Below are 16,472 nucleotides of genomic sequence, written 5' to 3'. Positions count from 1 at the left end.
AACCGACACACATTAGACACAATCTAACACGATCTCTTTCCTCAACACATCTCTTCTCAGTCTTTTCTTAAAACCAACTTTGCTGGTGATTAATGTTAAATGTTTTGGAAGTCTATTCCAGTAAGCGATTGAACTATACATAACCGTTTTTTTCAAAGCATCAGTTTTGGGTTTAAGCTGCTGGGTGAAAGCACCTCTCATAGCTTGGGTTAAACTGGGTGAAAGCACCTCTCATAGCTTGCCTGGTGCCGTAGTTGTGACTATCACTTGCAAGCAACAGCTGAGATGACAGATAGGCAGGTTTATGTGATGTATAGATGTTTTTAAAAAACAGAATGAAACTACAAGCTAGTCTCTTTAGTGGCAGCGGTGGCCGAACGGATTGCGGAGCGGTCTTGATACCGGAAGGTCGCCAGTTCGAATCAGCGGTCCGACACGTTAAAATTACCACCGCTGAAGTGCCCTTGAACAAGGCATTGAACCACTACGATGAAATGTTCTATGAGCCGGGCCTGGCTGGAAACAAGTTCTTGAGCTTAGCCCAGATACCCTGGGTAAATATAGTAATCATTTCATTTCATTTAATTTCTCTCATCTACCCTCATCCATGACAATTATTCATTATGCATTATTTCAATGCCCGGTCCTAAATGAGCAATGTAGAGCTAAGAGAGTCTCGCAGCTCTATTTTGGGTCAGCTGGATTTGATTTAGTTCTTGTTTTGATGCATTCGACCAGATTGCTGGGCAATAGTCAAGATGTGACAAGACGAGTGATTGTATAACTTGCTTCGTGGTTGAGTTAGTTAAAAAATCACACCCGTGTGAACTGAGTGGTGTAAGGTTTTATATAGCATGATCAGCTGTGGTCTGACGTAATGAAATCACACCCGGATGTGATTTCACAACTGGCTTTTTTTGTGCAGAAAAAATGAGCATGGTTGCTACGGTCATCCAGTTCACCCGGGTGTGATTTAATTACGTCAGAAATTATTTTGAACATAGCAACCATGCTCATTTTTTCTGCACACAAAAGCCAGTTGTAGGAGTGGTTTACACCACTCAAAAATAGGCACTCCTCCTTATGATTGAAATACTTCTGCTCATTCTTTTTACTATGTTATTAATGTGAGTGGCCCAAGAAAGTCTTTCATCTATTGTAACTCCCAGCAATCTGGCCTCCTTAACTTGTTCAATGTGAGCTCCGTCCAAAGAAACACTTAATCTGTGTTCCTTTCTCTGAGCATGGTTTGAGCAAATAACAAGACATTTGGTTTTCGAAATATTAAGTTTCATCTTATTTTCAGTAACCCATTTAGATTGATCAGGTGTGATCAGGTGTGATCAATTGGCTAATAAAGGGCGAGGTCGCGCATCATTTCGATGTCAGAACATCATTGTGATGTCAGAACACCATTGTGATGTCGGAACAGGCCAGCTCCATATATGGAGCATCTAGGGGTGATCTGGATTTGGGCCCTACATGTCCGGAGCCTGCAGGGCAGAGGCCTTTGTGCTGGTTCTGGACAACCGGCGAACCGACGAACTTGACACCTGGCACTGCACTCCCTGTGGTGGTGTGGAACGCGTGCGTCAATCACGATTTATACACCAAATCCAAATTATATCCCAAATATATCAAATGTAAATTTATTCCAACCCAATGGCTCTTCCAAGGGCAGAGGGAGAGGGCATACGATTGCACTGGGGATAATGGCTTGCGCAGTCTTTTCTTAAAGGCAATGGCATCTGGCCACAGTAATTTGTTTTAACCCATTCTGGGCGGGAACCCCTTTTGGTGTTTTAAGCATTATGTTATACTTTAGCTATTGAAAAATAGCAGATCTACAAGCTCATAGCGCGGTGCTACGAGCTTGTAGGTATGCTATTTTTGAAAAATCGCCCTGGGAGGTACTTTGTACACCGTATTCGACATGTTTTACGGCACGTTGTGTATAATAGTGTTTTTGTGTCACAATTACCATTGGGGTGCCTGTGGCTCGAGGTAGAGCAGGTCGTCCAATGATCCATGGGTCGGCGGTTCGAATCCCGGCTCCTCCTGTCTACATGTCGAAGTGTCCTTGGGCAAGACACTGAACCCCAAATTGCTCCCGATGTGCTGGTTGGTACCTTGCATATCTTCCGCCGCAATTGGTGTATGAATGTGTGTGTGTGAATGGGTGAACGTAATGCACAATCTATATGTAAAGCGCCTTGGATAAAGGCACTATATAAATGCACCATTTACCATTAACTTTGTTTACCTTACGAGTTTTAAAGTGCCTTTAATGTCATGTGATGCACATCATTGCCCTTCATGTGGTGTTTTACTATGAATGTCGTAATTTCCTCAGCTGTGAATCACTCTGTTCACACTCTGTCTTCACCACAGCTTTACTGACTGTTATGTACTGCAGAATAACCTTTTAGTCAAAGTATAGCAGTTAGACCTGAGGCTGATCTCTAAAAATGCCTTCTAAATCCTAAGAGTTTTCTGAAAAGAGGCTGAGAAATGAATACAAATATATATATATATATATATAGCAACATCTAAAACGACCGGCATGAAAGGTATAACGCTGCCGCTCGACTCCTCACCGGCACAAAGTGTTGCCAACTTAGCGGATTTGTCACTAGATTTAGCTTCTTTCCAGACCCCCCCTAGCGACTGAATTAGTGAAAAGCTTCTGGGGACAAATCTAGCTACTTTTTCTGGTGAATTGGGGACAAATCGTGTTGACAGGCGCCAAAGATAAAACCCTATTCTTTTCTTAATTTTCCCTCTCTCAGCCTCAAATCCGCTAAGTGCTCAGCACGTCTGGCTTCCTCGGCTCGGTTATGTGCACAGAGCAAGGAAATGGTGTTCTGGGCTGGCTCCATATTTTCGTTGCTAGAGGCGCCTAAAAGTCGCTAGGGACGCTAAAAAGACGCTAGATATGCGCGCTTGGCGCGCGCATATCTCACCCCTAGCGACTTCTACAGACTTTTTGAAGAGCCACTAGCTCCTTCCGTTACTGGAGAGTTTGCAACACTGCCGGCACAAATTGGGACCATAATTATCACCCCAGTCCTCGCCTCCCTCCACTGGCTCCCTGTCCACTTTATTACAATTGATTTTAAGATTTTATTTGTTTTTAAAGCCCAAAATTACCTGTCCCCTCCATATTTGGCAGAATTGATCAATCCTTATCTCCCAATGAGAGCCCTGAGATTGGCTAATCAGTCTCTCCTGATTGTGCCTGACAGACACACATTTTAGGACCAGAGGAGATTGTGCTTTCGCTGTGGCCGGACCCAGCCTCTGGACCGCCCTGCCTCTCTCCGCGTACGCTCTGCTCGGTCGTTGACGGCTTTCAAATCCTTATTAAAGACAATTTTTTACTCAATCGCTTTTTTAATGTCTATTATACGTTTACCCTGGCCCTTACAGCCTATACCATGTACTATATGTACCCATGTACTGCTTATTGTATTTTTATATGTTTCTCTCTGTTACTTTGAGTTAATGCTTTTTCTTCCTCTTTGCTTTTATCGATATTTTATCCTCTTCTCTTTGTGCCTCTATGTATGACGTTATTGTGCTCTGTAATGTGAAGCACTTTGGTTCGACCTCCATTTTGACCTCGATTTGCTATACAAATAAAGTTTGATTTGATTGGATCTGATTTATAACAATGATCCCTCTCATCGCACTCCCATCTCTTTCATTTGCTTTAAGACAATTTACCATGAATGTTGATGCCTTGAAAAACTCGTATCTCCTTTGACGGGCCCAGCGCTTGTACCCTGAGATTTTTCAGAGCTTCGGTGACTTGACTCCTCAGTAACATGTGACTGTCATGTGTGACTGTCTATCAAATACGTGATTGATACGTTTTGCTATACAAATAAAGTTTGATTTGATTGGATCTGATTTATAACAATGAATGGGTTGTTGTGCATGTCTATGCATGGCATGCACAACATCCCTCCCATCGCACTCCCATCTCTTTCATTTGCTTTAAGACAATTCACCATGAATGTTACTGTGTTTCTCCTGATATTTTGTGTTTTTTTTCCTTCTCTGCCCTGCATGGTTTTATTCATGGCAATGCTGGAGCCTTATTTGCCCTGATGATGACTAAAGTCGAATCGTTGCCAGCAGCTCAAATACATATCTTTGCACTGAGGCTATATTGCGACTGGACTCCGTGTGCGACTTCAGTTCCCACACAGCCATGGCCAGCAGCACCCTACCACACGTGCATTCATTGTACCACATCCCATTTTATGTATTATTTTCATCAAAATGACCCGACCCTGGAAACCACTTCTACAATGTTGGATTGAGGATGTTGTTCCATCTGTATCAAGTTGGCTCGGTTCTACAACTGCTCCCACTAGAACGGCTCACACATGTTCTCTATGGAGACACTAGAACGACTCACACATGTTCTCTATGGAGACACTAGAACGGCTCACACATGTTCTCTATGGAGACGTTAGAACGGCTCACACATGTTCTCTATGGAGACACTAGAACGGCTCACACATGTTCTCTATGGAGACACTAGAACGGCTCACACATGTTCTCTATGGAGACACTAGAACGGCTCACACATGTTCTCTATGGAGACACTAGAACGGCTCACACATGTTCTCTATGGAGACACTAGAACGGCTCACACATGTTCTCTATGGAGACACTAGAACGGCTCACACATGTTCTCTATGGAGACACTAGAACGGCTCACACATGTTCTCTATGGAGACACTAGAACGGCTCACACATGTTCTCTATGGAGACACTAGAACGGCTCACACATGTTCTCTATGGAGACACTAGAACGGCTCACACATGTTCTCTATGGAGACACTAGAACGGCTCACACATGTTCTCTATGGAGACACTAGAACGGCTCACACATGTTCTCTATGGAGACACTAGAACGGCTCACACATGTTCTCTATGGAGACACTAGAACGGCTCACACATGTTCTCTATGGAGACGCTAGAACGGCTCACACATGTTCTCTATGGAGACACTAGAACGGCTCACACATGTTCTCTATGGAGACACTAGAACGGCTCACACATGTTCTCTATGGAGACACTAGAACGGCTCACACATGTTCTCTATGGAGACACTAGAACGGCTCACACATGTTCTCTATGGAGACACTAGAACGGCTCACACATGTTCTCTATGGAGACACTAGAACGGCTCACACATGTTCTCTATGGAGACACTAGAACGGCTCATACATGTTCTCTATGGAGACACTAGAACGGCTCACACATGTTCTCTATGGAGACACTAGAACGGCTCACACATGTTCTCTATGGAGACACTAGAACGGCTCACACATGTTCTCTATGGAGACACTAGAACGGCTCACACATGTTCTCTATGGAGACACTAGAACGGCTCACACATGTTCTCTATGGAGACACTAGAACGGCTCACACATGTTCTCTATGGAGACACTAGAACGTCTCACACATGTTCTCTATGGAGACACTAGAACGGCTCACACATGTTCTCTATGGAGACATGGGGGGATGTTTCTCAGTTTGGGGCCCAGTTGTGGAATACATGGGAGGAGAATACGCAGAAATATTATCAAGAGGTTTTGCAAATTAAGGAACTATTCCTGTTAATACAAAGGTTTTATGATTTCGAAGACTATACAGGAATATATAAGTAGTAAGAAGATGATGTATGGACGTATGTATAATGTATGTCGGTGTTGGTCTGTCTATGTATAATTGTATATGTGAGTCATGTATCAGTTTGTGCAAAAATGAAAAATAAAATGATTGAAAGAAAGGAAACCACTTCTATGTGCATGCATGTGATGTTTGAAATTAAAACAAATGGAAAAAAAAGCAGTGCTGGGTGGGCGTATTCCCATATCTGCAGAACACGTGTTGTGCTCAAGAGTCATTTCTTTAACCCATTTTGGGGCGGGAACCCCTTTTGGTGTTTTAAACATTATGTTATAATTTAGCTATTGAAAAATAGCAGATCTACAAGCTCATAGCGCGCCACCGAGTGGCGCGCTACGAGCTTGTAGGTCTGCTATTTTTGAAAAACATGAAAAAACATTTTTAACTCAAATCTTTGCTTCTGGGAGGTGGTCCCTGAAACAACACATTTTCAGATGGGGGTCAGCGGCCAATTTCATATATTTTTGGGGGTCCTTGACATGAAATATTGAGAACCACTGATATAGAAACATGAGGTTTTTCTGATTTTTTTTTAAAAAATTTCGACGTCAGGCCTAAATGGGTTAAGTATGTGATTCTGTGCGTACGCCTCCCGCCATCATGCTTGTGTGTAGAACTATCCCTCAGCCCTCTCAACCTCCATCCATCGGAGGCCATTCTCTTCCTCTGCATGCAGAGCCTGACCACGTGGCCCTTCTTTTGGCCACATATCTCTCACTCTCTGATCCTCTGATGTATCTATTTATGACATTTTCCCCCCCTGCCTTTTTCCTTCTGTGTGTCTTGTCTTGTCTGTCGGTCGATCTCCCTCCTTGACAGTTTTATCTCCATTGACCTTTTCAAGCTGCTCTCTGGTCTTACACTTCTGCATTGACCCGCGGGCTCTCTGCCAGCGACTGTCAGCTTGGGTTTGTCACGGCGCGTGTTGACGCAGATAGACAGTCACTGCAGCAGATTAGTCACTGGGTCCACTCTGCACTTCTGTGTCCATTTGCATGATACCGTCTATGTAGGGGAGGATGGAAGGATCTCTGGGGAGATGGGGGGGCTCTCTTGGGTGTTTTCTTTGGGTATTTATAATAATAATTTTTGTCCCGTCCACAGTTTAACCCCCTTTTGGTGTTTTAAGCATTATGTCATACTTTAGCTATTGAAAAATAGCAGATCTACAAGCTCATAGCGCGCCACCGAGTGGCGCGCTACGAGCTTGTAGGTCTGCTATTTTTGAAAAATCGTGAAAATGTGGTGAAAATCACCATAATATTCTTTCAGAGTGAACGTTTATAACTCAAATCTTTGTTTCTGGGGGGGTCCCTGGAACAACATATTTTCAGATAGGGGTCGGTGGCCAAATACATATATTTTTGGGGGTCCTTGACATGAAAATGTTTGAGAACAACTGACATAGAAGCATGGGGTTTTTCAGAAAACTGTCAGGATTTAGAAGACATTTGTAGAATCGTTCCCTGGTCAAAATGGGTTAAGTTAAGTTTATTGAGAAAACAAATAGAACATATTTGAAACGGAGACCAACAGTATGTCATGTTGATTTTGTGTTTTTTCTTTTGGTAGGGATGGCATTAGAAATGCAACACTAACATTATGAGCGTTGTGGATATGTGTACGGTGTCCACTTGTAACAACAAGTGAAATCCCAGGAGTGCACTGCACAAACGCATCTGTTAGTTGTTACATAAAGTGTCAAAGAAGAATGCCAAACATTTGCAATGAAGCAGTCTTTTGGAGCATACATAGCTCACCTCACATCAATTCAGCGTTGTGTGTGAATTTCAACCCCAAAACTCTGCCTTTTCCTGCAGGTGCTGTCAGTGCAGATGTGCGTGGTCAACGAGATCGAGCAGGAGAGAGAGCGCTGCGGGAACCGTACCTCCGGGAACGTCACTTCAGGTCATTTCTCTACTCTCCTATTCTCACACGGTTTAATGTTTTTAGAAAGTAATTTGGAGAAACTAGGGAGCGTATTTTTGTAATATTATTCATGAAAATATTATTTTACCCACAGTGAAATTTTCCTTTTTTTTGTTCCCAAGAAAAGCAAATATAGGCCTACTGGAGCAAAACTTAATTCTGGGAAATGTGCACTAATGCAGGGGTTCTCAACCCGTGGGTCGCGACCCCCCGGGGGTCGCCAAATTGTAGCAGATCTACAAGCTCATAGCGCGCCACCGAGTGGCACGCTACAAGCTTGTAGGTCTGCTATTTTTGAAAAATCGTGAAAATGTGGCGCAAATCTTTGAATATATATTTCAGAGCGAACATTTTTAACTAAAATATTGGCTTCTGGGGGGTCCCTGGAACTACATATTTTGAGATGAAGGTCCGTGGCCCAATAGAGATAATTCTGGGGGTCCTTGACATGAAAAAGGTTGAGTACCACTGACACAGAAACATGGGTTTTTCAGAAAATTGTTAGGATTTAGAAGCCTTTTTTTTCCATCGACCTCAGTCCAAAATGGGTTAACTGATTAATTTCATTTAATTACACAAAACAATATGTGATTAAAGGAATTAACGCATTTCACTCACGCTTTAGTTTTGCACCACAGACCTTTCTCACTGAAGGAGTTTTATCTACATTTAATTTCCTGGCCTCAAAACTGTACATAAGCCAATTTGAATCCAGGTTATCTCCACGTACAGGTGCATGTGTGCCTGTGTGTGTGTGTGTGTGTGTGTGTGTGTGTGGCTGTGGATGTCAATGAGTCATGTACTGTGATAGACTGATCAGTCCCAACTCTTTACATTTTGGCCTATAATTCTTGAACTGTACTGTATGTCATACAATCAAAAATAATTTCCACCTGGACAGTGGTGTAAAGTAAGTAACTACCGTAAGTAGATTTACTCAAGTACTGTAGTCTACTACTGTACTGTACTGTATCTGTACCAGTTTTGAGGTATTTCTTTTAGTATTTCCAATTTTCAGTACTACCCTCTCAGAGGCAAATAGGCTATTGTACTTTTCTCCACTACAATTATTTGAAAACTTTAGTTACTACGGTATAGTTACTTTGTAGATTTTGTATTTATTTATTTATTATTACAAAACCACTTCAGACCTTTCGGTAATTTGAAAATAGCAGATCTACAAGCTCACAACGTGTCGCTTTATGAACTTGTAGATCTGTGATTTTGCAGTGTTTACTTTTGGTACTATACGTACATTCTCATGCATTTGTACTTTTACTCAAGTAGATTTTTGAATTCCTTTAACTTGTAACAGAGTATTTCTACATTGCAGTATTGATACTTTTACTTGAAATGTGAGTATTTCTTCCCCCACCAACCACTGCCTCTGGATTCCTTGCCATTCCCATGATGCAAATCCCTATAATCCACACAACAATTTACAACAAGATTTTCTTCAAACACACATGTTGCAACTATAATGAATTGCATTTTTTTACAATTGTTCATTCATTCATACATTGGGAGGTGAAGCGGCGAACAGTCGACGCCAGCGTCCTCACTTCCCACATTCACACACCAATGGTGGCGAGCTCACACCGACCGACTCATTGGAGGCAATGTAGGGTTCAGTGTCTTGCCCAAGGTCACTTCGACATGTGGACAGGAGGAGGAGGCGGGATTCGAACCGCCGACCCAGGGATCATTGGACGACCTGCTCTGCCTCCTGAGCCACAGCCGCCCTACGCCCAACTACTCATACTGTACATATTTATTTATTTATTTGATCAAAAACTAGCTAACTAAACAGCAGCAGACCTTATATTAGTTTAGACACCTCCAATGGTTCTAGCACCATTTCAAAGGTAGACATAATGAACCAAAGAACCACTTTTGGTGCTATTTAGCACCAATTTTGTTTAGTCTATACAGTCTAGTAACCAGTGTTTGGTCATTGTTGTGACAAACAGTAACGTGGATGTGGAACTAATCCAGACTAATTATGAACAATGATTGTGATATGAATACCCTAGGCATACTGTCCTCAGGCTACTGTAAGTAAAACCGAGTGAATCAGACAGATTTAGCTGAGATCCAATAATTGTATGAAGAATATAATTAAAACACCGTAGGCTATATATTGTAAATAATGCATTATGTGTGAATCATGAATCAATAGTAGCACAAATAGCTCTCACTAATCCTCCATTTTTTAATTATTACTGTTCAACTGCCTCTTTATCAGCTTCTCTAGAGAAGCCTTAAGATGAGGATTAGAGTAATGCAAATTAAAAATACATTAACTCATCAGGTCCTGAGGGGAAACATCTGATGGAGACCATTAACCTATTTTTTTTAAAATGTCCCCTTTTCTGAAAAACTGCATGTTTCTGTATCAGTGGTTCTCAATATTTCATGTCAAGGACCCCAAAAATTATATGTAATTGGCTGCCGACCCCAATCTGAAAATATGTTGTTCCAGGGACCCCCCCCAGAAGCAAAAACTGAAACTCTGAAAGAATATATATTCAAAGATTTGATTCACATTTTCACGATTTTTCTAAAATAGCTAATAGCTATAGCGTGGCACCGAGTGCCGCGCTATAGCTATTTTTCAATAGCTAAAGTATAACATAATGCCTAAAACACCAAAAGGGGTTCCCGCCCAGGGTTAATTAGGAAAAAATACAAAAATCACACCTGTGTGAAGTGAGGGGCGCAATTATCATCGTACATCATCATGATGTAAAATAGACACTATGGGCTATATCTTGCGCCTCCCCTTAACCTTTATCCCTAAACTTATTTTGCCATTTTTTACTATTTTAAAAAAACCTTTTAAAATAGTTCAAATAGCTGATCTACAAGCTCACAACGTGTAGTAGTTTGATGAATTAATTATAATAAAGCCTCAAATTAATTCGATATTCTTTTTGTTGTAACCGAGTCCCAGCCCTAATTATAACATTATTGTATTGATCTCAGAATGGATGTTACTCCAGTAGAGTTGTGAAAGGAGTTTGGTCTATGGACTATAAAGGAGTTTGGTCTATGGACTATAAAGGAGTTTGGTCTATGGATTATAAAGGAGTTTGGTCTATGGACTATAAAGGAGTTTGGTCTATGGACTATAACGGAGTTTGGTCTATGGACTATAAAGGAGTTTGGTCTATGGACTATATCGTCTATCACGATCATTTCGCCCCCATTACCTCATCATTGATTGATTGAAATATGGTAACAGTTTGCAGAATTACAGTACATTTCAAGCACAACTCAATACAAAGACTGTTAACTGTGAGTGGACGACCCAATAAACTGAATAAAGCATTACACTGGTTTACAAGAGGGTCCACCTTGTTCAATTCATCAAAACATTTAGAGACGTACAAATAGACACTTCTATATAGCCAAAGAACAGAACAGGAATTCATCATAAATCATGGAGGGGGTGAGAGGAGTTTTCCAGGGTCGCCTCCAGCTTCCTCCCAGCTCTCAACTTCTCACCTCCGCCACAGCTTTCACGCTGTCCAGTTTAGCACCAATGAACGGCGCTGGCCCTTAATTCTCCACCAGCTTGTTTAGTCTGTTTGTGTCCCAAACGCAGCTGTGACTCCTCTCCCTGCAAGGGGATTGGAAAGAAGAGGTTTAATGAACTCTCAGAAATTGAAAACGGGGTATGTGGTCTGGCACAGGGAGGACACACTTCGTCTGGATGATAACATATCATATCCTGCATGTGTTTCAACTCATTTAGGCCTGACATTTAAAAAAAATATTTTTAAAATGTAATTTTTTTCTGAAAAACCTCATGTTTCTGTATCAGTGGTTCTCAATATTTCATGTGAAGGACCCCAAAAAATATATGTAATATGCCACCGACCCCCATCTGAAAATATGTTGTTCCAGGAACCCCCCCCCCCCCCCCCCCCCCAGAAGCAAAGATTTGAGTTAAAAACTGAAACTCTGAAAGAATATATATTCAAAGATTTGCGCCACATTTTCACGATAAAATAGAAGCTCAACTTCTGAACTTTGGATTTCTGTGACAAATACTCTGGGCCAATCTCTTTCACAGCTCCTATAAGGGTGTCAACAGTTGTTTTGGCATTTGAGCGGCCGGTGTTCTCACGATTCAGGCTGCATGCTAGGATATACAACTTGTCAGAGTAGTCCTCATATTTATGGCCGTTCCGTTTGTTTCTAGGAAGTCACAGAACACCGGGACACCATTATGTATGACGCACAGGAGCCACAAGCTTTGAATATGTATAGTGTAGTATAGTATACCACACACACACACACACACACACACACACACACACACACACACACACACACACACACACACATTAGACAACAGCTGTTAAATCATTTATCCCATTTTGACCTGAGATCAGATTCTAAAAATGTCTTCTACATCCTGACAGTTTTCTGAAAAAGCTATGTTTCTATGTCAGTCGTTCTTCGACTTTTCAAAAATAGCAGACCTACAAGCTCGTAGCGCGCCACTCGGTGGCGCGCTACGAGCTTGTAGATCTGCTATTTTTCAATATCTAACACCAAAAGGGGTTCCCGCCCAAAATGGGTTATTAGGGGTGTGACCTTTGCGAGTAGTGGCGGCCTACCCTACATACAGTACCTTAGTTCCTGTCGAGGAAGCAGATAGGGAAGTGGAGACATTATCGAGGGTTGTTGAACAGATAAGGATCAAAGCAGGGCCCACAAGGACTTGGCAGTTGTGACTTTAATGTAAAACAGAAATCATATGGGGACCCCCCCCCCCCCCCCCCCCCCCTGACGCGTGATTTCGAATCCCACCAAAGCTCCAGGATTACCGTGTGTCTGATTGGCTCCCGGGCAGGCATAGTTTTACTGATTTAATTTTTGGGGTCCTTGACATGAAATATTGAGCACCACGGATATAGAAACATAACTAAAAATACATCGCATGGCTGCACCTGGGACGTATCCTCAGTGATGTTTCCTGAGTTCAACGGGGTTTCGGGTTTCATACCCCTCACTCAGGTGACCCAGCCGGGGTTGATCAAATCCCGACTTACGTCCCAGTAGCTACCCTTGATCAGTCCATCAGGGAATGAGCAAGGCCACACAATCCGTTGCTCCGGAACTACTCTGCCGGGACTGGGAGAACCAAATTCTGGCACGTGGAAGGACTAGGCTCTGTGGGTTGACTCCTGGCCGGGCCCCTCCTACGTCTCACCAGGTCCACTCCTGCTCTCACCAGGCCCAGGACCTGTGCGTTGCACCAGACTCCCAGCGCCAGGCACTCCATTCAGGAGTGGTGGATTATAATGGCCCTCCTAAAGGCCTCACCGAGGTTTGTTGGGCGTCCTCCTAACGGAGGACACAGGCTGGGGCGCTAACCCATACTGCTCACCTCCTCACGGAGGACACAGGCTGGGGCGCTAACCCATACTGCTCACCTCCTCACGGAGGACACAGGCTGGGGCGCTAACCCATACTGCTCACCTCCTAACGGAGGACACAGGCTGGGGCGCTAACCCATACTGCTCCCCTCCTCACGGAGGACACAGGCTGGGGCGCTAACCCATACTGCTCACCTCCTCACGGAGGACACAGGCTGGGGCGCTGACCCATACTGCTCACCTCCTCACGGAGGACACAGGCTGCGGCGCTAACCCATACTGCTCACCTCCTCACGGAGGACACAGGCTGGGACGCTAACCCATACTGCTCACCTCCTCACGGAGGACACAGGCTGCGGCGCTAACCCATACTGCTCACCTCCTCACGGAGGACACAGGCTGGGACGCTAACCCATACTGCTCACCCGGGTGCCGTCTACATTCCGGCCACATAGTCTATTCCTATGAGTCACTATAAATAGAATAACTATAACTAAAAATACATCGCATGGATGCACCTGGGACGTTATCCTCAGTGATGTTTCCTGAGGTCAACAGGGTTTCGGAGGTTTTTCTGAAAAGAATGACATTTTAAAAAGACATTTATTCGACGTCAGGCCTAAATGGATTAAACTAAGCAATCCATGTCAAGTTGTTTTTCTATTCATCAAAACATGAATAAAAGTATTGGCATCAAAATATACTTCAAGTACCAAAAGTAAAAGTATTCATTATGCAGACTGTCCCATTTCAGAAGTTATTTGAAAAAAGCAGATCTGAGATGTAGTGGAGTAGAAGTAAAAGTATAGAAAATTGGAGATACTCCAGTAACGTAATGGTACCTGAAACATTTGCACTTGAGTACAGTGCTTGAGTACATGTACATGCATTATGTTATACTTTAGCTATTGAAAAATAGCAGATCTACAAGCTCATAGCGCGCCACCGAGTGGCGCGCTACGAGCTTGTAGGTCTGCTATTTTTGAAAAATCGTAAAAATGCCGGCACAAATCTTTTTATTTCGACGTCAGGCCTAAATGGTTTAAGAGTTACTTTTACGCCACTGGAGGACAGTTTTGAATAAAGGGTGCCGAGAGGTTCAAGAAGTATGAACCTCTATAAATAAGAAACCATAACATCTCCAAGACAAATCATGTCAAAGCACGCCATGCTATTGTTATAAGCCTGCTCATATGAGAACAGCGAGATTAGTCACAGTGCAGCGCTGCACCCTATGGAGCAGAGAGGCAGCCTATGGATCTGTTCAGCACGCACGCACACACGCCACGCACCGCACGCACTGCACGCCACGCACGCACGCACGCACGCACGCACGCACGCACGCACGTCACCCACAGCGCATAAGCATAATGATGTTGTATGATGTTATTTGCATGGGAGAAAATGAACAGGGGGAGATCAATCATACTCTATTTCATTTCTCCGTTCAACTTCAATCGCTTTGCTGATCCTGACAGAATATCAATATGTACGTCAGCGCCACCGTGTATATACTGTGTAGAGGAATGTTTTGATGTTTGATCAAAAAAAGCATAAAATGTCAAACCCTGTGATTAACAAACACCTGATCTACAAAACGTACGCGACCTCAACCTGTAATGCGAGAGGCACTAAGACCCTGGATTTGCTGTAGGCAAGAGGCTGTGAATATAGATGGGAGTTTAATAGGAGTCTAGCAGCTGGAAATAAGCACTATAGAAGCACATCAAGTTGAGTGCTTTGGTTTCTCATATTAAAATAAAGTCTATCTCCATCAACCGGCTCAGAGAATAGAAATATAGGATACAGTTAAGAGACCTCACTTTTTAAGGCGATGAAGACTTGTCACGCTCACTTCTGAAATGAAAGCTTTAAAGGACCACTTCACCACTTTTCAACCTATCTTCATATAATAGGTCCTCACTAAAAATCATGATAAAATGGCACAATTTTTTTTCTACTCAGTCTGTGTCTCATAGGAGGGCTGTGGGCAGTTCAGAAACCCGTCCACCAGTGACATCATCGTTAGGCAATTTTTTTTTAAACAAGATTTTTTTACAAAAATGTTTAGATTTTCATTATCGTGAGAACGATGGCTTCCATTTTCGCATTGCAACTTTTCAGGACTAGAAAGCCTGCAGTTTCTATTAGCTTGGATTCCCCATTGATGATGTCACTGGTGGACGGGTTTCTGAACTGCCCACAGCCCTCCTAAGAGACACAGACTGAGTAGAAAAAAATGGTGGTGTTTTATCATGAACATTAGTGAGGACCAATTATATGAAGAGATGTTGAAAAGTGGTGAAGTGGTCCTTTAAGGTCTCTCTACACATTTCGAGCCATATACTGTATGGTCCGGTCCGGTCTCCGGCGAGCTTTCCCGCGTCCGAAACGGTCGAGAAATGACAAGAGTTATCGTGTTGCAGCTTTCCATGCTTATCCGTGCTGGGACGCGTAGACATGCATACATACATACATACATACATACATACATACATACATACATGTATACATACATAGGGACACACAAAGCTCCGTAATGGAGCGGAGGCACCGCTCAAAAATGGAAATACTCCAGTAATGTTAAAAAAATAATAAAATTACCTCTACATTGTACTTGTAAATTGAACCCCTCCCATCCCTCTATGAGGAACCCCTCCCATCCCTCTATGAGGAACCCCTCCCATCCCTCTATGATGACCTAACAGGGGTTCTTTCTCCTTTGTGCCAATATATATATATAAACCCCCAACATTCTGTTCTTGGATTAATGATCCCTACTTGACTCTCTGGCACATTCGTCTATAAGCACCCTGGAATGTACACTATAGAACCATAACAGTATGCCTGTTCAGGATAACTGCTGTAAACGTTTCATTGTTGATAGATTGTATTTACTTATTGCTAGACCGGCGTCCAAACGGGCCTTGCATGCCCGTGAACGTGAACAACGCAAGGCAGGAATACATGGTCATCATACATGTTGTGATGACGTCCCTCTCCTCCTTCCAATACTGTAGCTTATGTTCGTAGTGCCCACCAGTGTTGTTTTCGTCGACTAAAACTAAGACGAAAAATGTTCGTCGACTACCTTTTTCCACTGAAGAAAACTAAATGGAAACTAAATAAACTAAGCTATGATGACTAAAACTAAGACTAAATATACTGACAATTTCGTCAACAAATAAAAACTAGACTAAAATGTTAGGAAGGGACTAGTGGACAAGAGATCCAGTATAAGTCATTTTACAATTAGTTGCATGCTGAAAATAGCAGATCTACAAGCTCACAACGCGTCGCGCTGCGCTATTTTCAGCAAGTGTAAAAACAGTCATTATGACGGCATCAAGGCCCGCCAAAACACATTTTAGTCGACTAAATCTACAGTTGATTTAGTCGACTAAAATGGGTGACTAAAATGTGACTAAAACTAAAATAAAACTA

At 42.7% G+C, this 16,472-nt stretch overlaps 1 protein-coding gene across 1 annotated transcript in view; it reads left to right on the top strand.

Moving 5' to 3' along the window:
- vipr1b (vasoactive intestinal peptide receptor 1b) overlaps positions 1-16,472 on the top strand; it is a 119,553-nt gene that overhangs the window by 21,332 nt on the left and 81,749 nt on the right. Inside the window, exon 2 of the mRNA XM_079490019.1 lies at positions 7,530-7,617. Coding sequence (XP_079346145.1) covers positions 7,530-7,617 — 88 coding nt within the window. The remainder of the gene's footprint in view (positions 1-7,529; positions 7,618-16,472) is intronic.

Source organism: Electrona antarctica (genome assembly GCF_951216825.1).
Source record: "Electrona antarctica genome assembly, chromosome: 20".
Taxonomy (NCBI): Eukaryota; Metazoa; Chordata; class Actinopteri; order Myctophiformes; family Myctophidae; genus Electrona; species Electrona antarctica.
The sequence above is the reverse complement of the archived record's forward strand: the minus strand, read 5'-3'. Positions and strand labels throughout refer to the sequence as shown.